The 27,904-nt window shown below is 36.9% G+C and overlaps 1 protein-coding gene across 2 annotated transcripts in view; it reads left to right on the top strand.

The window, feature by feature from the left end:
• Positions 1–1,149: 1,149 nt before the first annotated feature.
• dip2cb (DIP2 acetate--CoA ligase C (putative) b) overlaps positions 1,150–27,904 on the top strand; it is an 84,440-nt gene continuing 57,685 nt past the window's right edge. For both annotated transcript variants that reach the window (XM_087241247.1, XM_087241246.1), the window contains exons 1-3: positions 1,150–1,518; positions 26,114–26,185; positions 27,744–27,848. In XM_087241247.1, coding sequence (XP_087097373.1) covers positions 1,440–1,518; positions 26,114–26,185; positions 27,744–27,848 — 256 coding nt within the window. In that variant the 5' untranslated portion in view covers positions 1,150–1,439. The remainder of the gene's footprint in view (positions 1,519–26,113; positions 26,186–27,743; positions 27,849–27,904) is intronic.

Genomic DNA, 27,904 nt, shown 5'->3' with positions numbered 1-27,904 from the left:
AAAACTTAACTGGCAGCCAGTAAGGAGGATACAATGGGGTGATATAATCATATTTTCTAGACCTGGTAAGAACTCTGGCAACTGCATTTTGTACTAGCTGAAGTTTGTTAATAGAGCATACATGAAAAAAAATTTTTTAATTAAAAGTTTCTTGCTTTGTTTGCTAACTAAGCTAGCACACACAAGGCAAGACACAACAGCCAAACATAGAACAATTAACTAAAAACCTATTTAAAATGCACAAACATGTTATATACCAAACGTTTGTTATTGCATTGGGTCAAGTATAGACAAGCCCAACTATTGGGTTAAAAAGTAATGAAATTAAATTTAAACAAATTAACTCTTTGGGTTTGTCCATATTTAACAAAACGTTGTTTTACAATAAGCCAAATTTTATCAGAGTGTATGGACTCAAAAAGGTGGGAAACAACCCTCAATCTGGATGAATATGTATGACCATCTTTGCAATAAAATGAGTTTATAGATCAACGCATAAATAATTGAGACACTTCGTCTTCATCAATATTTTTCAAGTTGATAGGCCTTTAAAGATGGATTTTGGTTATGAACCGTCCTTGATTTGACTTCTGCTGTCATAACAGCGTGCACCAGCAGGAGGCATCATCATCTCAATGTTCTTCATTTATGTAATAAAATACTTCAAAAAACTTGGCAAGGAATATTTTAGCATATTAGTCTTAATAATAATAATACATTTACAAATATTAACACAATAACTAAATAATTCGTTTTGTTTAGATAAAAAAGAAAATATACACACCGAGGATATATTATATATATATATATATATATATATATATATATATATATATATATATATATATATATATATATATATATATATATATATATATATATATATATAGGCCTATACACACACACACACACACACACACACACACAATTTTAATTTCTAATGCATTTTATTCACTTTCACCGCATAGTCTCCTTAAATTAGAATATTCTTATATTATTTACGTATAATTATTTAGAGGGTCTGCTATCACCCGGTTGATGTATGACGGCGCTGTAGCTTTGTATATTTTCACACAGCTGCCGTTTTCCGTTAGAGCGGGCGGGCGCGCGCGCGCACTGTAGCTCTCTCTGCGTTTGAACGAGCACCGAGGTCACGTGAGCGCGACGGCAGCAGCAGCAGTAGCGGGCACGGTGACGGTGGCACCGCAGTGGATACACGGGCAGCTTCGCTCCTGTGCACCACTACAATCCAAGATCTGAAGGAGAAACCGTAAACCGACTAAACCCCGACCGGTGATGACGCGTTTGCAGTAACGCGACTGCTCGCTGCCTGTCCCCGCTTACACTCATGAGGTCTATTTTTGCACCGTGAAACACACGTTTGACACCGTGTGCTCGGGAGAAACAGACGCGCGAGGCTCGGATGTGTTGGAGTCGCAATGGCAGACCGTGATTCGTTACCGCTGCCGTTGGAGGTGCGCGCGCGGCTGGCGGAGCTCGAGCTGGAGCTGTCGGAGGGTGAGTAGCTGCCCGTTTGCCCGGAGAAAGTGCACGATAGACGGAGAGATGAACGGGTCAGCGCGCTCGATTCATGTATCAGATTTAAGTGTGCGCGTGTGTTGACGTTTGTAGAACCGGACAGAGCGGTGACCTTGGATGAGGACAGGAATGTGTGTTATGAGACATTGTTACACATTTTTAAATACGTGGCTTTTGGGGTGAACGAAGGGTGATGTGTCTTTGGGAATTTAAAGTCTCTCTCTCCCTCTCTCTCTCTCTTTCGCTCTCGCTCTCTCTCTCTCTCTCGCCCTCTCTCACTCTCTCTCATATTCTGTTTCCATTCTCCATTCCAGTGAACTGTTCATAACACGGCCACCGCCTTTGTGAATATATAGGGCACGTAAATCAGTGTAAGTGAAGCGGGTATTTGATGTAAAGCGTTGGCATATTTCTCTGGCTCTCGGGTTTGTTGTGTATTTTCCAAGTAATACGTTTAGTCGTAAAGTTTTGCTCCTCTCAAGCTAACTAATGTTATATGACAGACCCATGTGGCACGATGGTTGTTTTCTAGTCACAGTTGACATGAATATTAAATAAACAAGCAAGCAGCTTAATATGAATTGATTCTGGTCATAAAGTAGGGGCCGCTGCATGTGTTTTTACGACCACATTGGCCAGTCTCGACCAGGGTTTCCAAACTTTTTAATTTCCCAGGAATCTCATATACGAGGACTTCTGAAGCCCTTCCAAAACTGTAAAGGTTTTAAGCTGAACATTGGAGCTGTATATCTTCATGAACAGTTTAGCTGTAAACATGGTTTTTAGTAAGGGGTCCAGATCTTCGCATGCATTTGAGGGTCCTTGAAAATGAAAAGGTTTGAAAACCACATTTGATGGCTATCGTAAAAAAAAAGGGATTTCCAGAGTGTGAGACTTATTAACCATAGTTTTAAAAAGTTGGCTTTTAAAATTCTTTGTTTTATTTTTCGCCTAACTAAAGCACATATTGCTCCAGTTTCCCCCACAAGTACAAAAACCTGCGCTATACTTGAATTGGGTAAGCTAAAACTGTCCGTAGTGTATGTATGTAAATGAGTATGTATGGATGTTTCCCAGTCATGGGTTGCAGCTGGAAGGGCATCCGCTGCGTAAAATATATGCTGGATAATTTGGCGGTTCATTACGCTGTGGCGACCCCTGATGAATAAAGGGACTAAGCCGAAAAGAAAATGAATGAATGAATAAAGCACAAAATATAGAAATATTATGCCCAGAGTATTTTATTGTAATAATTTAGCTGTTAAGTTCAATATAAACAATGAAAAATAACTTAATTGGTATTGGTATTTAATTCTGTAAGACTAATAGATACAGTTATATAATAAATACATACATATCTTCTCATACAGTGGGGCAGCACTGTGGCGCAGTAGGTAGCACAGTCGCCTCACAGCAAGAAGTTTGCTGGTTCGAACCCCGGCTGGGTCAGTTGGCATTTCTGTGTGGAGTTTGCATGTTCTCACCATGTATATGGATGTTTCCCAGTAAAGGGTTGCAGCTGGAAGGGTATCCGTTTCGTAAAACATATGCTGGATAAGTTGGCGGTTCATTCCGCTGTGGAGATCGGAGATGAATAAAGGGACTAAGCCGAAAATGACTGAATAAATGAATATATTAAACTGCTTTGAAAAGCTCTCTAAAATATCCATGAAAACAGGGCCCATGTATGCTGCATTAATATGAGGAAACTTTCTATATTAATATTTTACAGCTCTTTTACCTTTTAACCTTTTTTTTATTCAAAATGTTTAATTTTGCATTACATTGAATTGAGGTTTTGTGTTCATAAATCACTGGTTGCGGTCTAAAATGCACAAAATGACCAGTGAACAGTATATAGTATGTTTTTTTTAACCAATATTCGGCTATAATATAAAATAATTTTAATTTAATAGCAATTTTAATTCATCTGTTTCTACTAATGCATTTTATTTAAAATCGTGTGAGAGAGTTTGTGGACCCCAGTTAAAAATATTGCCACAGTGAAAGAAAATTGGCTCCACTTGGCCATCATCAAGAAGAGATGCATTTTGCAATTCCTGCACCAAATATGACAAATTTTTTTACAAATATGCTACAAATATTCCACTTACGGGTGGCACGGTCGGTAGCCTCACAGCAAGAAGGTCGCTGGTTCGAGCCTTGGCTGTATCAGTTGGCATATCTGTGTGGAGTTTGCATGTTCTCCCAATGTTCGCGTGGGTTTCCTCCACGTGCTCACGGTTTCCCCCACAAAGACAAAGAGTTTCCAAAGACATGCACTAGGTGAATTTGGTAAGCTAAATTGTACACATTGTATGTGTGTGAATGGGAGTGTATAGGTGTTTCCCAGAGATGGGTTACAGCTGGAAGGGCGCCCGCTTTGTAAAACATGCTGGATAAGTTGGCGGTTTAATCTACTGTGCCGACTCCAGATGTAATGAATGAATGAATGAATGAATATTCCACATAGTCAATAAGGAGCCGTTTACACAGATTTTATGTGACGTTTTGGGGACTGAAAATGCTTAATTTTGAGAACTGGTTCCAAAGTGCAACAGTTTGAAAACATTGCCATTATCATTTCCATGCAAACACCCAAAACAGGAATCTTTGAAAATGTTGTTGTCATGCACATACTAAGTGTAAGGTCTGTGGACATGTGCAGTATGTGTCAGTTTTAAATAAACACAACAATAACAGAGTACATGGTGATGGTGCTGCTCAAGAGTTTTGTTTCAGCAAAGTGTTTATTTATTAGGCTGAATAGTAGGCATGCATGGGCCAGTATAAGATTCTGACAGTATGATAACCTTGGATATAAATATCAGTATTTCATGGTATTTTGATTGCTGCTCTAACATATATTCTTTTTAAATGTCTGGGTAAAAACCAAAACATTTTCCCCTTTGTACACAATATATTTTATTTTGGGAAATGTTTAAAGTATTTTGGAACCGTAAACATGTCAGGCTAAATATTTAAATGAATTATTGACTTCTGCTGCCTTCATTATATTCAAAAACACTGATTTAAAACAGCATATTTGGATATATTTTCTGCTGGAGATACTGTTGTCCTAAAAAAACAAAAAAATGGAAATCAAAAAATCTTACTCGTACCTTAGGAACGGTATAGCAGAAAATTTTGACGATTTTAAAACCTTGAGTTTTCCAAGTCGCAGTATACCTTGAACACTGTTATCGTCCCATGGCTACTGAATAATTCGCTTTCCTTAACTGTTACATTCCATGCAGATTCGGGACAGTCAAAAATTTTCCACTGTGGAGCTGATAATGGAGCTCTCTGAAACCTAAAACAAATGCGTCAGTCATTGGTCTTGGTAATGCAAGTGTGATGTAAGCTATAGCCATGTTTTCATCCAAAGATGCAAATTGAATGTATGTACAAAACTGGAATATATCAAATAAAACGTCCTAATAAACAGGTGCCAAATTCATTCATTTTCTTGTCGGCTTAGTCCCTTTATTAATCCGGGGTCGCTACAGCGGAATGAACCGGCAACTTATCCAGCAAGTTTTTATGCAGCGGATGCCCTTCCAGCAGCAACCCATCTCTGGGAAACATCCACACACACATTTGCCCACACACTCATACACTACGGACAATTTAGCCTACCCAGTTCACCTGTACCGCATGTCTTTGGACTGTGGGGGAAACCGGAACACCTGGAGGAAACCTATGCGACGGCAGGGAAAACATGCAAACTCAACACAGAAACGCCAACAGAGCCGAGGTTTGACCCAGCGACCTTCTTGCTGTGAGGCGACAGCACTTCCTACTGTGCCACTGTTTATCCGACTAACAGTTTTTTATGCACATTTTCAAAGTTTGTGAACATCTTGGCATTTCCATCAAGGTTTTTTATGTGATATTTCAATATGCGCATAAAAATAGGTGGATGGAAACGCAGCTTCACACGTCTAACCCGATTTCTAACCATGGTTGTATCCAAAAACACTTCTCTATACCATTAAATAGTGCACTGTTTGAGGGAACAGCCCTTTCTAGGGGTGTTCTGAAGACCCCTCAACTAATCCCAATTCAACAGCTAGAAAATACCCAAAATGCACTGTGAGAATTTATGTGCCGAATAAATATATTTTGTTGTCTAACCACAAGATAGCATCCACGGCATAATCCTATTGGTGTAAGTTTTTAAATAAATTAGTATTTAATTATATCTGTATTCATGATAAAAATCGAAATACGCTGTTTCATTACTAATAGACAGTTCGCTTAGTGTTAAATAATATTACAGGTTCTGACCTAGAAGTTCGAAATCTAATCAGTGTAATCAGAGAGATTTATCAACCATAATCAAAGCACAAACAAAGCGGCATGCTTTTGTTGTTCTGAGCGCTCTCATTCACTTGTTTTCATCCACTCCTTCAGGTGGACTATGTTGGTGGACTATTGTAGGGAATAATAAATGAGGGTATAGGGGGCCATTTCGCAGAGTGTGTGTCTAGAACTTTGAGTTCAGTATGGTTTGTAATTGTGCCGCATCGTTTAAGGCTATACAACTGGAATACATTTTTTAATAATTGATTTTTAGGGTTATTTTGTATTTTTATTGGATAGGATAGAGAAGAGTTCAGACTGGAATGGGTGGGGAGCAGATAAAGGGGAATAATTGGTAAAGGACCTTGAGTCAGGAATTGAACTCTGATCTGTACGGTCTTGTCGGCGCATTTAAACACTAGGCTATTGGGAAAATAGTGGAAAAGCAGCTTTATACAAACTTCCCTATAGGTAGAATTTACTATCAAGACAGCACCAACTACTGGCCTAAATATGTATTACAGCATCAGTTTCTTTAGATATGTATAAATGCAAATCGTTTTGAAAACATTGTATACTGTATATGTGAAATTCTTCTGTTTTGACGTCATTAGCTATGTTTCCATCAAAAAATGCAAATGACTTTATGCTCAAAACTGGATTATCGCATGAAGGATGTGTGAATAAAGCAGTGTCTCCATCCAACAAGTCAAAGCAAACAAAGTAATCACTTTCTGATTCACTGGCGCCAGATATCAACAGTAAAAACGGAATTTGCTGTGGTAGGAGAAGCTGCGTGAATCTTTTCTATATTTAATAAATAACGTGCCCCTTAGAAGGCAATCCTGACACGCAGTGATCTCTCATAACAAAACCACATGACTTTTTTTTTAATGCGCATACTGGAATTTGTTCGGTAAAAGTGTTTCCATTGCAGTTTATACACATCTTTTCTTATTGAATAAAAAGTTTATCCCACTCCGTTATGCGCATGTTTTTTTATACGCATGTTTAAAATTGATGCGCATCTTGCTGTTTCCATAAACTGTTGTCTATGTGCATATCCAAAATGCAGATAAAAATAGATGGATGGAAATGTAGCTAGTGACTGTTTACATGGACATCAGTAATCAAATTATTTGTCTTATTCTAATTAAGACAATAATATGATTAAGGTGTTTACATGAGTTGCTTTTTTCCCTTCATGTCCTGTTTTACATTTTATAGCACATGACTCGATTAACGTCTTTATGTCACCATGATTCGACGCTAGTTTACTCCGGCTTTTCACGCAACAACAGTTTGTGTTAGTCATGGCAACATATGTGATTTTGAGCATTTAGTTTTTAATTTTGCAACAAGTTTAACTGCAGTTATTTTCTCACACTATGCATGCAAACAGACAACACCGGATTCAAATCCTCAAGCAACAGGCCACCTCTGGTATTTCATTCACTAACTTTTCATTCATGCCCCCGTGACAAAATCAAGACACTTCATAATGTTTATTTCTTCCAGAATTCTTAGCATAGTTATAACTTCCTGGCTCGCTACATCGAAAATGTAACTACATGTCGCAACGACACATATCGCAAACTCTGTGATCAGTCAGCTTGGGAGCTACACGAACCAGTTAAAGCAAGTGTTCACAAGTGTCGAGTCCCGTAAAGTAGCTCCAGATGGAAATCGTTGTTTTGTTTACCTTATGATTAATGTTGTTGCACGTCCGTCAGTTCCCGCCTCTGAATGAGTTTAAGGTCTCAATTAAGGTAGCATTCAGAAAAAACAAAACACCCAAGAAACACGACACAGATGAACATAAAAAGCTACTGCCAGCTAGCGTTTCGGAGGTGTTATTACAAAGCAACACAAACAGCATGCAGAAGTATAAATGCACGACTACGTGGAAGGCAGGCACCGTGGGTCACGCCGATCACTCAACGTGGAAGTATAAATCGGCCTTAACACAGTACATCTGTACTGCACTTCAATAATACATCCAAAATAGGAATACGCCACGTCTTATTTCAATTTCTGTTAAGATCGATTACTTTAGTCGGATTATGGTAATCAAAAATCACTGTTTACATGGTAGACTCTTAAAGTATTGTCCTATTAAATCAGAGTATTGTTGTCCATGTAAATGTACACATTGTTATTGCTTTAACATGGGTTCAATGCAAAGCTGATTGTAAGAAATAAGGAATAGCACCTCTATAATAACAATATCACTATAATCACTTCACTTTACCACGTTCATGAAGACATTGCTGCCACATGGCCAGTCAGTGCTGAAGGGTGTCTGTGTTTTGTGGTTTATGTTTCATGTAGATTGCATCATTTCTGCTAACAGAGAGACCCAGAGAAGGATGATTCCCCTTATTAGGCCACATCTGCCGCCGTCCCTGTGCGCATGAGACAGTGCTTGGTTATTTTGTGTACTTCAATCAGATATTAAATAATCCATCACGATGTTTATTCCAACACAAACAGTTCAGGAGTTCAGAACGTTCCCATTGACTCCTGACCCAGGCTAGGAGATTTCCCAGAGCGCATTAACATTTTGGGTGCTTTTTGTCATGTACTTCAGAGCATATATTCAGCATTTGTCTGTATAAATTAGCATGTATGACATCTAATATACCAGAAGCTTATGAATGCACAATATCCTATTTGTGCGTATGGATTGGGGCATCTGTTGTCACTGTTCTGTTGCTTTGGCTTCTGGCCTAGTTTCCACACATGCTGTCATCCGATTGGCTTTCTTGCCACAGGCAGTCGCCTCATTGGCTCGCGGTCTCTTCTGCTGTGTTTGGATTGGCTCTGCGGACAAAGGCTTATGGGGCAGAAGAGTCATTCAGGAGGATTAGGGTTTTCATCTGATGAGAGTAACATATACTTACACTAATGCATTCGTGCAGAATATTATCATGTATTTATGTGCTCTGATTTTGATGACTGACAAGTGTCTGTCATGGTTTTATTAAACCAATAGTATGACATGTTGCTTATTTCTGTTTCTCAGTGGTTTGTTTTGGATCCAGCAAATAGCCGTTTTTGTATTCCAGCAACTTTCCATTGGTGAGCAGCTTCATGGGAATGACTGCAAACATGAGGGCTGTGTGTAAATAAGGGTGTGTTAGAATGACCTGTTTTACCTGTGTGTCCAGGTGTCATTATAGGGTATACATGAGGATACTGGCTCACAGTCATCAGTGTTTACATATGGGAATCTGCAGGATATTGTGGGTTAACAGTGAGACTTTTGATGTTCCAATTGCGGAAACTTTTGTTAATGTGTGGAAAAAGGTATTTGAACAAATTATAATGATTATTCATATTATGAGGCAGCATTTCAAACCACACTGAACTGAGCTAAACTAAACTGAACTTAAACACTAAACACTGACCTGATCCAGTTACTATGACCATTTATGTGAAGCTGCTTTGACACAATCTTCATTGTAAAAGCGCTATACAAATAAAGCTGAATTGAAATTGAATTGATTTGAATATGAGGATATTCATATTGGACAAAATCTGACATTGCGATATTAAGTTTGTCTGCGATTTATATATTGTGATATGACTATACACCAGGGAAATTCATTTAATTTTTTTCTGGGAATATTTTTCTAAAGGAGCTATTGACAAAGAATTGAACCAAATTTTGGTAAAAAAAAAAACAAACAAAACAAACATAAAAATAAAACAAAACAAAAATATCTGAAAAATTAGTTGTTTAATAACAATGAAATGACTCAAGGAGAAAGTACTGAACTACTGAGATGTATTTAATACTTTATATTAATGGTGATGGCAGCTTAAAGACGCCTCTCATATGGAGAATTAAGTCACATCTATTGAATCAAAAGATTGTAAAAATGTTGATGGTTCTGTTGGTCTCATCTATTAAATCTGATCTTTAATTTCTTTTATTTCAAGTCAGGTGATTGGCTGGGCCATTCTACAGCTTGATTTTCTCTGAAAGCATTTGAGAGTGTCCTTGGCTGTGTTTTGGATGATTGTCTTGCTAATATGTCCACTCTGGTTTCATCTTATCATCCTGATAATGTAAATGTTGGACTGAAGCAGCTAATAGTAATTTACACTGATGAAGAGCAGAGGGTTTGCTGAGTAACTACAGAGAGATTTCAGCTGCTGTCTGGGCGTTCACTGCCTTTCTACACCTCCCTTTCTTCATGTGTTCAAGACTTTTTCCATGCGTCATTTCATTTTATTACGCATAACTTAATTTGTAAACTAATTAGATTTGTTTTCATTGCATATATGGATTTCTTTGTCATTGGCACCTTTAGACATTTCTTTTCTGAGAAAAATGGTGACGTCTTCAATACCTATTTTTCCTGCTGTAATTTTACAAGATGAATAACTCTATTTTGAATGAATTCATCATTTTACATCTATCAGATTTATTTTGTAGAGGAGTATCTGTATAAATTACAACACAATTGAATAGATACAAATGGATTTTATGGTTTTCTTTGTAATCTAACAGTATTGAGGTACAAAAATTCAATAATAATATATAAAACAACACTGTATAGTGTATAGCCTTTGTTTTATGAATAAGTAAATACAATTTGTACCTTTGTATCATCATGGATTAAGTCTGCTTAAATCTTACACACTCACAGGTCTTAAAAACACATCCAAATGAAAATCTCACTAGGGTTAATGCACCTTAACCCTGGTGAATAAAATCAAGACCACCTATAGATAGGGATGCAACGATTATAGATTTTGATTGTATATACGACACGATTATAGTCTGAGGAATAATAACGGTTTCACGCTTATCACGATTATACATTCATTTATTTAAAAACACTACTTGTTTAGAAAATCACATGAAAACTCCTTATATTTTATAGTGTAATTTATTGCTGATCAGTAACCAAATAATATAGCACAAAACAATAATAAAAACAAACAATAGTCTATTTCTCTTTGGACTTAATAATAAGTGAAAAAAGTTTTTGGCATTTAAACAAGTAATAATTTTACATTTTGAAAATAGGTAAAATAAATAAATAAATAAATAAATAAAACTATAAAAAAAAATAAAAGTATTATTTGTCTAATGTAAATCTAAGTAACATTAGCTAAGTATTTCCCTTTTTAAAGAGAACAAATGTAGTCAAAGTCTGCTGAGCCTCTGTCTGAAAGGCACTTTTGATCAACTAGATTACAAAATAGTTTTTTCCATATCGTGTTTTTTAGAAGTGGAAATGTGTATATTCCGACAAAGTATGAATGAAGCTAATTAATCCAATTCTTGTCACATGACTCACGGTGCTCTCGTGCCATTTTTTTAACTACAATAGCTGCGCCTGGAAAGTGTAAGCGCATTACGTCACTGTCAATATACTCATGCAAGCCAGGTGCCTCCATTGGAAATAACGAACTTGAGAGCACAAAAGACAGGATATAGCCGTTCTCTAACTTAATAGCCTCACCCAAAGTTAAAATCAGCCTTTAATCCTGTGTGTTTGGGTATTCGTCTCGGTGTACAAGCTCGGGACTTTAAACTAGCGCACAGCTAGTATAACTTTGTTTAGTTGCAGCAGTTTTGTTCTGTGCAGAAACACGGTGTCGAGAAGCCTTTACGGTTAAATAACTGTGATGAATTAAAGCACGCTTAATAGTGAAACCGGTTAATCGTTGCATCCCTACCTATAGAATCACTTTCTCTATACCTCTCTCTAAAAAAACCACTCCAGTACTAAATTCTCTGACTATAACTAGCACTTCTTGTGTGAATTGCCTATTCTTGTTGAATCGCTGAATGCCCACTCACTTATAAGTCACTTTGTACAAAAGTGTCTGCTAAATGACTTGATGTAAATGTAAACTTTGCGATGACCTCACAAATCACGTTCTAAACTGTCATGCTGATCAACTACAATCCAAATTTGACAGCTGAGTATTGACAATGTGACTATTGCAGATTTACACATTACAATATTAATGCGATATATTTTGCAGCCGTAATTTCCTCAAAACTGTATGCTTAGTTCAAAACAATGATAAATAAATCCAAAACCCACCTAAACTGAATGGTTTCATTCAAGTGAGCAAGGATTTTATTCACAATAAACTTTAATCAGCAAACATTTGGTCACTGAAACTGCTTAACGAGCGAGAACCATTGAGACTCGTTCTTGCATATTTGAGCTTTCACAAAAACCAATAAGTTGTGTTCTTACACATCAAACAGATATGGTTAAGTTTGATTATGTTTGCTGATCAATGTTAAATATGAATAAATCCAGGAACCGATATCAGTCAGATTGTAATACTAGATACTAGAATACTAGATAAGTGAAGTGAATTTGTAATAATCTTCCACTCTGAAAAAAATTACACAATGATTGCTGTCATCTTTTACTTTTTCTCATGTCTGTTTTTTTCTTCTTCCATGGATCTCAAACAGAAAAACTGTAATCAGAATTTCCAAGCTTGCCTTTTCATACAATGAAGGACTGTTCTTTGCACAAAGCTCTTGTACAGTATGAGTTCAGAAGACTTGGAATATAGTCATATGGACAACATTTATAATGCTTTTATAAGGTTTTTTGGTCAGTTTGGCATTTCAAGGTTCCTGGTCTCCAACCATTTGAATGAAAAAAAAAAAAAAAACAGGCACATGATCATTCTTCACACGGTTTGGGTTCAGAAGAAGAAAGCTGTTAATTTTAGCAACAACATAAGAATGAGCATTTGTTTTACATTTTAACGGTCAAGTGTGTCATTTTTTAATTCAATTAGTCTTTATTTCGATAGCGCTTTTACAATGTAGATTGTTTCAAATCAGCTTAACATAGAAATTCTAGTAAATTCAAAAAGGTGTCAGACCAGTTTTCAGAGTTGGCATTCAGTTTAGTTTAACTTTCACTGCTGAAAGTCCAAACACTGAAGAGCAAATCCATTGATGTGGTCCCAAACCAAGCAAGCCAGCAGCGACAAACTTGACCAGTTGATGAAAGTGAAGGAAAAAACCCTCCAGAGTGTAAACATTGTGGTGTTATCAAAACATTACAGTTCGATTCAGTACTTCACATTAAGGATGACTACTATGGGACTACAATTATAAAGTTAAAAAAAATTCACACCTAAAATATATTGGCAAAAACTAGGGCAACACATTTAATGGAAGATGATGTGTATTTGGCTGCAGAGCCATTTGAGGAGAGCCGAGCTCCAGCGAGGGGGAGCATGAGCTGTCGCTCCTCCTCCTGTAAGCTGTTTTAATGCGTACACCAACCCCACCCCTAACCCTACCCCAAGTGACATCACTCGTAGAAGAAGTGCAAAAAAGGTGGAGCTCAAGCTTAAGCTCCCCCTCCTTGGAGCTCACCTCTCCTCAAATGGCTCTGCAGCGAGCACCACTTGAATAGGTTGGACTTTTGTTTTAAGGAAAACAGGTTGGACATTTCCATTCAATGTCAACTGGAGAAAAAAAGGACATCGAAACACCATAACAGTATTGTAAAAGTGCATATATTGTCAACAAAACTAAAAACTTGATCCGTACACATGAGCAGTGATTTGTCAACATTTGATTAAAAAGGCTAATTTGTCAAATGTATTTAATTGTATTTAAAAATGTATTTAATGAATGTACTAATCAAATCATTAAATTTAGTTAATAAAAAAAATCTGTATTTTTCTCAAACCACACCACAACCACACGTTATATTTACCTTTCCAGGCTCATTTATTTCCATTGATTTTTATCAGTAAAAAATTTTTATGCTGCTTGATGTTGCAAATATGCATTTTTTGGTTATATTATTTACATTTTATTGTTCTCTCATAAGCGTATTGATTTGTAGAACAAGTATTTTGTTCATTTACTGCTATTTGTTATTCTAAGTCACTTACTGATAGGCAAATGGAACTGATGTCTTAGACAATCGCAACAAAGAACTTACTTCTGTGTTGCGAAATAAAGCACATATGTTTTAGAGATCTTTATTATTGTCATTTTGACAGCCCTAGCGCCATTCATTTTGTTATATTAAAGAGCTAGAATAATATTGACACCCAGTGGTTGAATTAGGTTTTGCAGTTCAAATTCAAAACACTTTTTCAACTGTCTCCTCTCTGATGACTCCACATTAACGCAGGTTGCCAGATTGACGGCACCAACATGAGTGAACATGCCTGACTATCGAGCCAACACCATATCTTCACGCGATGACGTGATAAAATGAATGTTTCCATGTTAAAGTTAAAGTTTCTGTCCAAACCATCAATTCTGTCTATCACCACCAATTATCACCCCAACAACTGATTATGTGATTTATTTAATGTTAAATGCTATTAACGTCATTTGAATGTCATTTTATGTGACATGTATTGCTGTATTCAAAGCAGATAGTTTACCTCAGATCTTGAGAATAAAATAAACATGTTTAAAAATGAATGTTAGAACTGTGACTCCAAACTGCGATTGCAAATCAACAAATGTCAGTCACTCAGCACTTTAATGATGCTTAATATGTGTTAAATAGATTTTAAACCTTACCACGTTATTGAAGTGCAGTGAGTGCAGTATTCTGTGCTTCTGAATTGCTGTCTTTTTTGTCTTTTGTCTTTTGTGTTGTTAGGAAAGTGTTAGACATACATATACACATTTTTATAACTCTGAATGTGCGTCTCATTTTTGGTTACAGTCGCATATATCGAAGGAACCTTCAGAACTTAAATGAAATAATGTGTTTTCCACCAAGGCAACCCAGGGTGATGAAATATAATTGGGTAAAGTGGCAGTGGGCGGGTTAAAAGAACCAAAACAAAGACAGACATTTCGACATGGAACGCACATTTTCAAAGGAGAATAACTGACCATAGCATTGTTTTTCAGATAAAAAAGAATGTTCACTTAGCATGTTTGCTAAATATCTGTAAACATATTATGGTATTTTCATGCTTTAGAAGAGTCAACAACTTACATACAGCACCCTCGTAAAAGGCTCTTCAAAAGTCTTCAAAGCAAAATTGTTAATTTGGGTAAATAATTTAGTAATTAAAACAAAGGTTTTTAGGGCCACCATTCATTTATCCAGGATTCACACTCACCTTGCCTGAACCATTTGCAAGCCCTTCGCCCTTAGCGTTTCTGCTTTCATAATCAACTCTCTGCTTGAATAACAAACAGAGTGGTTCTGTGTTGTTCAGCCCTAGGCAATTTGAACCCTAAAACAAGATTTGTTAGCTCGACCTGTCTTTGTTTGGCACTGTTTAATGTTTGTGTTTGCAATTTAACGTGTAGTGTTCTAGTGTAGTTATGTTTTGAATATTTTTTTCACTGTCTGATTCAGTAATTGCACAATTTAATCTAACAATAAAGTCTTTAGCCTTGAATTTCAATGTGTTTTATAGTGTACAGAGACTCTGAATATGGAGGTTTGAGTAAACCAGATTTGTTGTGGTTTCTCTGGCCGGTGTAGCAGATGGACTGTTCAGTGTGAAGTGTTTCTGTTTGGCAGAGAGAAGCTGTTTTCGTTCATCTTCCAAGGAGATATGTCTTATTTTAGGCTGTTTTTCCTTTCTGATTATATTGTCCAGACCAGGCATCTCCAAACATTTTTGTCAGCTGAACCCTTTTGGCCTAAAATATTTACATGAGATTGTAAAAGGAATATTTCATCCTGAAATGAAAATTTGCTGTTGTCGCATTTTCAGACCTTCCAGATTCTTAACCCAAAAATGGCAATTCTGTTATCAATTATTCACTCTCATGCCATTTCAAAACACCCAAGACTAGGGGTGTAATGGATCACGATTGATCCAAAATCTAGAGAGATTCAGTTTTTACACTTTTTCTGTTAGTTACAAAGTAATAAGCAATAAAATGTCACAGAAGTATTGGGATAACAGTCTATAGTTCAGATATAAACATTGATGTTTATGGTAAAGATTAAAATCACTGTTTAATGCAACAAATAGGTGGCGAGAAACAACTATCAAAATATGTCACAGAATAGTCAGTTTTCTGTCAGATTTTAGTCTGTTTTGCATTTTTATGTGTTTTTATATTCTGGGTAAGGCATAAGACTAAAAAATGTCCAATTAAAATGTCGGACCGATAATTCCCATAATTCTGACACGAAGGTAAAACTGTCTGTCAGCAAATGCAAATTTGAGCTACTGCGCACCTGTTTGTGCTCAGCTTCTGCTGTGCTTGCGCATTGACTAGAATGATAGAGAGCGAGCGCCGGTAAAAACAAATGCTGAATCGAAACTTTTTTTTAAATCCTGAATCAATATTGGAGTTACTTTTGCACGCTGAAGGAAGGATGACACCATGGCTGAAGTATTTCTCTTAGTATTGTTCTGTTTTGAAACTATTTTTGTCACGCAGAGCTGATGTAGACTGGGCTGTTATGAACGGGTTATAGGCACTGAAATCTTCTGGTGAAAGATTGATTTGGTTGTTTTCAGTTTTATAAGGACCTTTTACAGCATCAGTAATGTAGATTTTTGTTAAGTTTAAACAACAAAACTTCAGAAAATAGCGCTATTCCGCCTAGCCTACTTTACTGAGCTTAAGATGGTTTTATATTCAAATTGTTTCATTTTTGAACAATGACACGCTCCCTATGGTGTTTACCGCTACTCTGAATAATATTCGGTCAAAAGTAGCATGTAAGTATGGCTTAGAAATGAGTGTAATATTGAGTGTAATTCCTGCATGACGCAAGCCAAGCTTTAGCTCCATGAGAGAGGGTTCTGCTGTCATGCGGTATGTGCGCTTGTGTTTTCAGGAGACGTGGCTTTGGGCAGCAGGGGAGGGATGGTGATTCAGAGATTTATGCTAACAGGCTAGCTTTGTGGCAGATCACCTACTGCACCTTTAAGTTTTATGAGTGGATTGTTGAATCATTAACTGAAAATGAAATGAATATGAAAAGTAAATATGATGTGTGTTTTTTTAGGTTTATACTTTTAGCATTATCAGTGACCATAGCAAAGATCATTTTTCACACAGTACTGAGTATTTAACTTTTTTTATTCAGATGGTTAATTCTTCATTAAAAAAAATATATATATATATTAAAATTACAGGTTTTAAGTTCTGTTTGTGAAAACCCAAAGTTTCCTGTTGTAATGTTTTTGTAATAAATGTAAAGCAAATGACTTTTGTCTCCTCACCTTTTTGGCTGATCTGAAAAATGGCCCGATCCATGACCGTTGTGTGATCTGAACGGTGCGATTTGTGATCTGTTACACCACTACCCGAGACCTTTGTTCATCTTCAAAATGCAGATTGAGATATTTAGAATTAAACTGGAGAGCTCCCTTATCCTCCATAGACAGCTATGGTCGCGACTCGTTCAGTGTCGAGACATTTACTTAACAACAAAAGTGGCACAGCACTCTTGTGAATCTGCGCTCTATATTAACACTGCCAACTGTTAAATAAAGTTTTTTTTTGTTTGTTTTATGTGCACACAGAAGTATTTTTGTATTGACATATTAATACAAATTAATCTATTAAAAGAAATTATGCAATATCCGTCAGTGTAAAATTATGAATTCTTCCTAAATAGATTTATTTAAATAATCTTCTGAAAATATATTAATATAGCAGAAAAAGTATTGTAATGTCATTTTTTTCCAATATCTTGCAGTCCTACTTAAAAGGAAGAAATAAATGTTTTAAAGGAAAAATCTTTTACTGTGATTTCCAATGGAGCAATGGCCACATTCCATCTATAAATATTGTGCTGTATATGCACATGGGTTTTCTAAGTGTGCATTTATATACGTTTAACCTCATACTGTTTATTAATTGAACAACCAGGCGTATAACCTTTGCTTGGTGTGTATGTGTGTGTGTGTGTTTATTGTGGGTTGTCATGGAAGTTACTCACAACTGCAGCTGTCCGAAAGCCTGACATGATGCTATTTTTATTCTCTCTCTCTCTCTCTCTCTCTCTCTCTCTCTCTCTCTCTCTCTCTCTCTCTCTCTCTCTCTCTCTCTCTCTCTCTCTCTCTCTCTCTCTCCTCTCTCTCTCTCTCTCTCATGTATATACTCTCATATACAGCTTACTAGCTTCAGAGAGATTCGCCATTTCTCTTTTAGTATCATAATTATTAATGAGAGTTTTATAGGAGTCGATTGAACCGTAAATGTATTTGGTTTACAGATTGAATTTTTATACGCTGCGTCTCTGAAGAATTGTGTTGTCCCCTAATTTCCATGCTTTTGCATTCATCTGGAGCTCCAGGCCATCTTAGAGCAGCATGTGTGTGTGTTTGTGTAAGACATGACCTACATACAGTTTTATTATGCTGTTTATGATGGTGTTGGCGTTTAGTTTGAACGGTTAAGATCTCACCTGCTAGTCATCATATCTCTGAATGAGAAACCTGCAGAACTCAGTTTTGCAGGGTCATCTTCTGTCTGGCAGAAATATCATGAAATTATTCTACATGATTTAAGGGATTCCTAAAACGAGTGTATCTAGGGTTCATTCCGATTTTAAATTGTTAAAATAATAATAATAATAGGTGTAATCTTATATCATGGTGATATGATTGCAGATTATCTACTCTGGAGTTGCTGTGCGTATTTTCACATTGTATTACTGATGCTTTTTAGAGTGATTTTTCCAGTTACACTCAAATTAAGCATTTTGTTACACAACCAAGACAGAATGTCCATTTTATTTCTGTAGCTCTTCAGTTGTTAACTCTAGAGTGTCTAAACCCTACATATGATGGTATGAACTGAGCATTCTGCTTGTTATTTATAATCAACAATCAATCCGAAGGTCAAGACAAACTTTTATTGTGGTTTGGGAAAGCCTGATGCAAAAACATAGATATTTACACTAGAAGTTGCCTACTCTATTGCTGTCTATTGGAAGGAATGTTTCAATAGAGTCAACGTTTTGGTACAGGGTAGCACTTCTTTGAATTAAATGTGGGACTAAGGTGCAGTGGTACCTTGCCATCTAGAGCCATACACTCACCATCCACTTTATTAGGTACACCTTACTAGTACCAGGTTGGACCCTCTTTTGCCTTCATCTTGCCTTAATCCTTCGTGGCATAGATTCAACAAGGTACTAGAAATATTCCTCAGAGATTTTGATCCATATTGACATGATAGCATCAAAAAGTTGCTGCAGATTTATCGGCTGCACATCCATGATGCGAACCTCCTGTTCCACCACATCCCAAAGGTGTTTTATTGGATTGAGATCTGGTGACTGAGGATGCCATTTGAGTACAGTAAACTCATTAATGTTCAAGAAACCAGTCTGAGATGATTCCTGCTTTGACATGATGCTTTATCCTGCTGGAAGAAGCCATCAGAAGATGGGTACACTGTTGTCATAAAGGGATCGACATGGTTAGCATCAATACTCCAGTAGGTTGTGACGAAGACATGATGCTCGATTGGTACTAATAGGCACAAAGTGTTCCAAGAAAATGTCCCCCACACTGCCTGAATCACTGTTGTTGACGTCATGTTGTTGACCTGAACCTACCATCAGACTCATTGTTTTAGTTTCGGACTCATAAGACCAGGCAATGTTTTTCCAATCTTCTGTTGTCAAATTTTGGTGAGCCTGTGTGAACTGTTGCCTCAGTTTCCTGTTCTTAGCTGACAAGAGTGGCACTCGGTGTGGTATTCTGCTTCTGTAGCCCATCCACCTCAAGGTTGGACGTGTTGTGCGTTCAGAGATGCTCTTCTGTATACCTCAGCTGTAACAAGTGGTTATTTGTGTTACTGTCAACTTTCTTTCAGCTCGAACCAGTCTGGCCATTCTCCTCTGACCTCTGACATCAACAAGGTATTTGTGCCCACAGAACTGGCGCTCACTGGATATTTTCTGTTGTTCGGACCATTCTCTGTAAACCCTAGAGATGGTTGTGAGTGAAAATCCCAGTAGATTAGCAGTTTCTGAAATACTCAGACCAGCCCGTCTGGCACCAACAACCATGCCATGTTCAAAGTCACTTAAATCACCTGTCTTTCCCCATTTTGATGCTCTGTTTGAACTGCAGCAGATCGTCTTGACCATGTCTACATGCCTGAATGCATTGAGTTTCTGCCATGTGATTGGCTGATTAGACATTTGTGTTAACGTGTAGTTGGACAGGTGTACCTAACAAAGTGGCCAGTGAGTGTATATACACATATATGATCGGTAGTTTTCCCGGTGTGTGGACATTTTTTTAAAAATTATGAATATCGTAATTTTACAACACTTTTCTACATTGATGGATAAGTGAGTCGATCGCACGGGCATTGCCGACAAACAGCATGTGTTTGTGTGCATGGGAATGTATTATCCTCCCTGTTAAATTTTGTCCAACCCATGTCCACACCCCTTTTTACTAAGTTACCTTGGGAGCGATTCATTTGTGAATAAATCTCTGTTATGAATGATTTGTGTGAACCATCAATATCCCTGTCTCAATGTGCATAATATCCACCTGTCTAATCTAAAAAGTATATAAAAGTTTTAATAAGCGATAATTTACGGTGGAAAGTATGAACATTGAGGCGAATTATGTTATCAGGAACCCTTATATATTGCTTCACAAACTAGCCAGTTTCTGCTGGCACCAGCATCTTGTCATATTTTATTTAAATTTTTGCGGGTATTTTCATCAAAACTAGCATAAGCCTAGTATTTAGTGCGAGTTGGTGCTACTTTGCCTCATGGTCAGTGCACTAAGTGAATGTATTATCATCGTAATGTTACTTGTTGAGCATACAAATTCATAATATACATAATCGTAAAAAACTAAATCTTACCTATGTAATCTTCTGCCTTTATGCGTTGTTTTCTTTTTTCACTCATTACTACACCTGTACACAGTGCAAATGTCCAGAATATTCAGATTGGTTTTGGTCTTGACTAGTTCGGTTGAATGACATTTGTCCAATATGGCAGCGGTATTGACTCATGCTTGGGGCCCGTATGCGATATCCAATGTCTATATTTGTGAAAGGATAGTTTGAAGAAGTTTTAAGTTATGCTAGTATAATGCTAAAAAAGTTAGCATGTTTTAGGACACATCTAGATTGAGATTGCTATTGTCAAAATTAGTTAAGTTTCCATAAGTAATTCTTCTGTTTTCCTGTTGCTTTCTGTTTATCTGATTTGACACAGTCTCTATTTTTATTTTGAATAATAATGGACTTTAAATATTTTATAAATAAATGGACTTTACTGTTTGCATGTTTTTACCTGAAACATGTACAGTTAAGTTTCCATAATTAATTCTACTGTTTTCCAGTTGCTATCTGTTAATCTGCTTTGACACGGGCTGTATTTTTATAAAAAATAAATAAATAATGACTTCACTGCTCGGATGTCCTTTAACCTGTAGCTAGCGTGTTTTAATGATTTGCTAATATAATGTTGCATGCTGCTAACATGTACATCTTTAACTTGTTGCAAAATAATGTAGTATTACTTGTCTTAGCACTATAGAAAGAAAGAAAGAAAGAAAGAAAGAATTTGATGTGAAAATCATAATGACTGTCATGTTGTTGTCATTCCTTCCTTTTCCAAATCACCGCTTCAAGCCAGTAAGCTGAACTCTCTTGACAGGACAGCAGGTCAAAAAAAAACTCTTTACTAGATTTTACAAGTTTTTCTGAGGTCCTCCTGCTGGGTAAAACCCCCTCTAGCTTCGTAAACATCCCAGATGTTGAACATCGGCTGGATTTAGCAAGATGCCAGGAGCGTCGCTAGCGGCTAAATGAAAGTTCTAGTCGAGTGTGATTTTTGTGCTCTGGCTCTCCTAGCGCTGTACATAGGAGGAGGTCAGGAGAACAGTGTTTTTCAAAATATGATCGGATTTTGAATTAAGTTTTAGGATTTAGAGTACTTTCTGACCTTCAGAGCAAATTGCCGAGTGTCCATTTTCTCTTCAGGAGTTTTAAACAAGTCCTACCCCCTTCCAGTTTTTGTGTCTCCGTGTCAATTTCAGGCTAATCATGCGTGCAGTTATTTCCCTAAACTTTGACATGCGATGCATTTCAAATACCCCTTTTTCGTGCAGAACAGTGCTTTTAACAGTAGAGCACTGTCTTCAGCTCCTTTGAGCTCTGTTTAACAAGGTGTTTTCTCTCACAGATCTGGCTGAATTCACACAGCGTTCTCTGTGAACCCAACCATGTAAATCCCACGAGGTGGACTGTTTCTGAGAAACCTTGCATCAACAATCCTCCCACGTTCATTTGCTCTGATCACATGCCATAACGTGCCAATCGTAATTATACGACAGCCCGAAAGCAACTAAACCGCTGCGATGATATCTGCATGCTTTCTAATTGCAGTTAACAGCCACATGTTTGGCTTTTTTTGTTGATAAGCAGTTGTACCTAATAAAGTAGCCACTGAGCTTGTGTTAGTGCACTAGCGTTCACGTGTGTGCATGTTATCTTCCTTATCATTTGAATATGCGTGTGCACAGTTGCTCAGGTTTCAGTGTATATGCATATGCTATCTTGACTGCAGATGTGCACGTATATTATGTAAAGCTTAGTGCAGATTGACCTAGTAACCCAGTTTGTGCAATGGCCATTTCTGGTTTTCCCCTTGTAGGTTTTGCATGTGTGTATAATCAAAGCTTTTATTTATGTTGAATGCTGAAATGTGTTTAAAGTTTAGATTTTCTCTGTGTGTGTGTTGTGGATAATGGAGCAGAGAGTCTCGTGAGAAAAGGACCTCCATGTCTTCATTTCCTGTGGGTCTCGGGGGTGCCACCACACCTATGTTGTCATGGATATCATTTGTGTTATTATTCCAGCCATGCCGTATTTGTAGATGTATGATTGTTTATTAGTATCTGATCTGATTAGGGCTGCACAATATATCATGTCAGCATCAATATCACAATAATCACATCACAGGATGTGCAATGTTGAGTCTGAATTATAGTTGAGCAGGAGCTGCAGAATTGTGTCTAATTACTGTATTTATACAAAATTTATATGATTTATATGCATGAAAAAAAAAAGAAAGAATTGTTTTGTTTCTAGTCCACATATCTACATTTCAAAGCAAAAACCAGATTATTTGGCTTAGCTCACTGGCTGGTAATTTAGCTTGTTTTAAGGAAAAGGTTTTTATTTTAACTTATTTATTCTGGGGGTGAAAACAAAAATTTTTTACTTGCTTTAAGAATTGTTTTTATATTTGGTCTAGAAACGAGACCAAAAAAAGTAAGAAAAACATTTTTTGCATTTTATTTTTTTTGTTGTTGTTTTAATTTCTGTCTTTGAATACTTTTAGGGCGTACTCACACTATGCTTTCCGAACCGTGCCCAGGCCCGTTTCCCGGATCGTTTGAGAAGTGTGAGTGCTCTGAATCGGGCTCTGGCACGGAGCGCGGTTCACTTGGGCTGTGGTGCAGTATGCTTGTGTGTGTGTGAGTGCAAAACGTGCCAAAGCCCGAAACTGAAGATGAGACGTGACTTTTAATATGGATTATTTAATCATTCTTACTGTTCAGTGAACACAAACTGTCGTAGATTATTAAAGACGCAAACCCCTCACTGCACGACAGCTGCGCACCTTCAGCAAGAGGACTTTATGGTTGTTTATGAGCGTCAAAAGTGGCTGATCTGTTCGGTGAAATATTTGAAAGCGTGTCACTGCATATCAAACAACTTAAACAATATACCTAAAGAAATCTCCACTGTGCTGAGCGAAAGCGCTTACTGAACAGCGCAGAATCGATGATGTAAGCGTGCCCAGGCCCGAATGTAATGTGAGTGCGGGCTGTCAGGGGAGACGGGAGGGGGACAAGCGTGCTTTGGCCCGGTCAAAGCAACTGTACATAGTGTGAGTATACGGTCTAGACTCTCTAGGAGACTTGTGATCGACGATGGCATCGTCGTCATAGGTGGGGGTGGTGGTTGTTAAATATCAATTAATTCATAACAAATTAATTGATTGTAGCCTATCGTTTTCACTACCTGACCCACATGGTCTTTGCTTTACCCATAACCAAACCATAAATAAATAAAGTTACTTACAAATTACCACCTGGCAATCACTTTTTCCGCAGGACTCTGGCATGAATAGGCAGAGTGATCTGTGTTGTTATAACGGCTTTTTCCCACAGCTGGTGGAGGAGACGAGAGTTTGTTTAGAGTTCACTGTAATTTTTTGTGATTGATAATAATTTTCTTATTTTATTATTATTATTATTATAAGAAAATAATAACAAGTAAGGATGCTAGAGCTTGACCGTTTTGGTCACATATGCACCCGAAATTTTATCAATGCGACTTAAAATATATTTTGAAGCATTTGTGCTCATGCATAAATTTTCACTGTTTTTATGGCAAAATTCTCACTGTGTGTGCGGATTTAGGAGACATTTATACAGAATGCATCTTTGCACCTGAAAATGCCAAACAAGAACAGATCAAAACTGTTTAAGTTTTAAACTGATTTAAACTGATTAAGTTGTTATATGAACTTGCTGAAGTACAAAAAAAAGCCTGCAATGCTTGCCCCGCCTTTGTGCTCTTCTTATTGGCTCACTGCTCTAGAACGGAATGCGAATAGATTGGTTAATATCAGCTGTCAATCACTCAGTTAATGTCTTCTGCCTTCGAAACTGTGAAGCGCTGAAGATGAGAGAATGAAAATAAGTAAATAACACAGACAAATTTTGTTTTAGAAACCACCTACAGTTACTAATAATGGCACATCTTATTAGTGATCATGTGCTGAATGTTAATCCACCATTTACACTTTTCTAAGAATGGATAAAAGACTTTCAGTGGCTTCAAGTCCGCTATGGAAATAATTAAAGCCATTCACTGTAAAGTCTGGGACAGGGTTTGCAGGTAAAGGCATTTGCCACTGAATCTAATTATTTTAAGCGTGAGAGGTAGTGTATTATCATTTATTTAATCCTAATGATGCTGTCAGCCGTGCAAGCGGCAGCTAGATGTAAAATTTAACACAGCTCCTGAAAAGACCGTTATTGCTATTAAGACATACAAATAATGATTTATATATCAATATACATGTGGGGCAGGGCGATGGGTCGTGATGCCAGCTTAGCATGGTGAAGTTTATCGGCCATCAGCAATGGACGATGGCATCATCTATCGGCCCAAGCCTATAGGAGACTGTCAAATAGTGCTATTCAAATTATCTTGTGAAACTGTATTCATATTGCAATATTTATCATAGCAAAATAAAATAAATATTGATATTTTCAATATTGTGCAGCCCTAATCTGACAGCAATACACTTATTTCACGTGGTCGCCATTTTAAAACATGAAAGCGGAGATATGGTGGGAAGAAACCCAGAAGTGTTGGGTCAGCACTGTAAAAATTGCAACAACATACTGTTGACTACAAACTTCCAGCTGTTTCCGCGATTTCAAAACGCAGATATGGTGTAAACATCACTTTAATATCATTCAGTTAAGTTAAATTTAAGACAATTAAAAGCATATTAGGCATCAAACGACATCATAATCTCTTTAAGAGTGTCTTCCTAGGCTTCAGATCATGGCACCAGGTAAACTACGTGGGGACTCCTTGCTTCAGCCTATGTAACCTGGTGAGCAATAAAACAATGCAGTCCTCTGCAGCACATCCTCGTGTTGTCTGTAACAGTGTTGTCCCAGTACTGAAGTTTTAAAAACGTCTGTTTCCCGCTAACATTTAAGCGCCGCTGAGCTCGTTCTTAAACAGCTGATTTGCCATAGTATTCACCAGTGGTCAACAGAAATGACTGTGATGGGCTGTGAAGGTCATTTGCACTTCTCTGAGTGCAAACTTGGTAAACCGCAGTGAAGTGCAGAGAACTGATGACCTTCACGGCCAATCACAATCTTCTCTGTTGAGCAATTGTTCACCACAAAACTAGCAATGTCAGCTACAAAATCATCTGGTTAGTTTTGATTTCATTTGTACTTTAACACTTGCCTCCAACTGCAAAAAAGACTTGTACACACACCTGTATATGCTCATTGTGTGTATTATAGACCTCCAATATTTCTGTATTGTGACGTAATTCTGCTTAGTAGGAGTAAAATTGACATACTTGGCCCTATTTGAGTGTCTAAAAACTGCCTTCTGAAGTTGTTTCAGTGACTGGATGATGGCTATCCACTTTGAATGTGTCTTGTAGAGCTTTTGTTAGCCATTGCGTCAAAAGAATCATGAACATCAGCAGTGATGGATGTTTAGTTTATTTAACATGACTTTTTTTCTTGTTGTTTTTTTCAGGTGATATCACCCAGAAGGGCTACGAGAAGAAAAGATCCAAACTTTTACAAGCATACCTACCTCATACACCAGGTAACAAACACACAAAAATGTACTTTACAAAGCAGCATACTAGCAGGCTATCTCTTTGAAAGTGTCAGCATGTTTAATTCCTCCTGAAGACTTGAAACCTACAATTAATTTGTATATAAATGAAACATGGCAAATGGGATTGGACAACTGCAAAAATAAGAAATTAATTGAAGTTAACCGAAAATAAATGAAAGACACTTTGCAAATTATAATTTTGAGACCAGGCATGAGCAACCTGTCTATACTAGATGTCGAATTAGACATTCTAGGTTGACTCATTTGTATTTACTGAATAATGAAGCACCATCTAAAAGTAATTACTGCCAAGCTGATCTTACCATGAAACATTTTCTGTTGGAATGTGAAGTTTGAATACCATTAGACAAAACATTTATAAGGAGAGTACTTTGATGGACATTTTTAATAAGGTACCACCGGGAAGAATCTTAAATTATTTATCAATAATTTGACTGAAAAATCATATTAACTTTAAATATATTCTCGTATCGATTTTATTTATTTCTATCCTATATATTTGTCTAAGTAACTTTTTATTGTAAGACGAATTTGTTTTTATCATGTTATATTTTTATGTATATCCATTTTGCCCTGAAATAGCCATAAGTGTCTAATGTGGCAATAAATAAATAAATAAATAAATAAATACAAAGCAGCATACCAAAAACCTCAAACCTGCCCAGAAGAACTCCCAAAATGAACACAAACTCCTTAATCTGTTCATTCAAAGCAACTTAATTGTATATAAGCCTAGTTGAAGCCATTACAAATATGGGGAGGAAATTAGCAAACATTCGAAAATTGAAAATAAGTTTCCTATAGGATTTTCCTATTAAAATCAATAACCTATGCAGAAATTAAATCTATTCATAATGTCTTGTTTTATTCACTGTATTTAAATATTAAATAAAGTTACTATAGTTATTTATTGAAGAACAGTGAATCTCTCATTTTGATCCACCAGTTTTGTTTGATAACAGAGGTGTCACTTTGAAAATCCACAGATTCATAATGAAAGCATTCGATTTCTTTGGTAACTATTTATGCACTTTTAAGACAAAACTATTTGTGTGTAATATAATACAGACCAGGACGGCTGTTTATATATTATTAAGTGTATCCACTTTCGCTTTTCTTCTAATCACGTATATAGAAGCGTTTCTTTATCACCATGAAGTGCCTCTGTCAGTCAGCACAGTTACATGAATTGACCGATTCAGAGGTTGCATAGGAAGAATGATGTTTGACGCATAGCTAGTAAATGTGGCTGTTTTAATATTGTTTTTAACATGCTCTAACTTAATTCTCTTGAACAGCTCTTGCAATTATATCACATTGGAGATCGGCCCTTTGATGCTACTTTTCATAGAAAGGTTAATTATACAGGAGAAATATGGGAAAATACTTAAACGGGATAGCGGGATAGAATTGTAAAATCCTAGAGAATCCTGGCAAAAATGAGGAATGCACAGGTATGCACAGCACTATACAGTTTCTGTTTTCTGTTGTGGCTATATTTGTCCCTCTGTGCTTCCTGTAGGAGCAGAACGGCGCATCCCCGTAACACCATCTTCATCGTCTTCCTCATCCTCACGTTATCAACGCAGACGGTCCACTGGGTCAAGGGATGAACGTTACCGCTCAGGTGAGATACCATTAATGCAGCTAACAGTTCAGAATTTTAGACACAAAACTGTCAAT

This window comes from Danio rerio, chromosome 2, assembly GCF_052040795.2.
Source record: "Danio rerio strain M-AB ecotype USA chromosome 2, GRCz13ab, whole genome shotgun sequence".
Taxonomy (NCBI): domain Eukaryota; kingdom Metazoa; phylum Chordata; class Actinopteri; order Cypriniformes; family Danionidae; genus Danio; species Danio rerio.
Note: the sequence above shows the minus strand (reverse complement) of the source record. Positions and strands in the feature narration are given on the sequence as shown.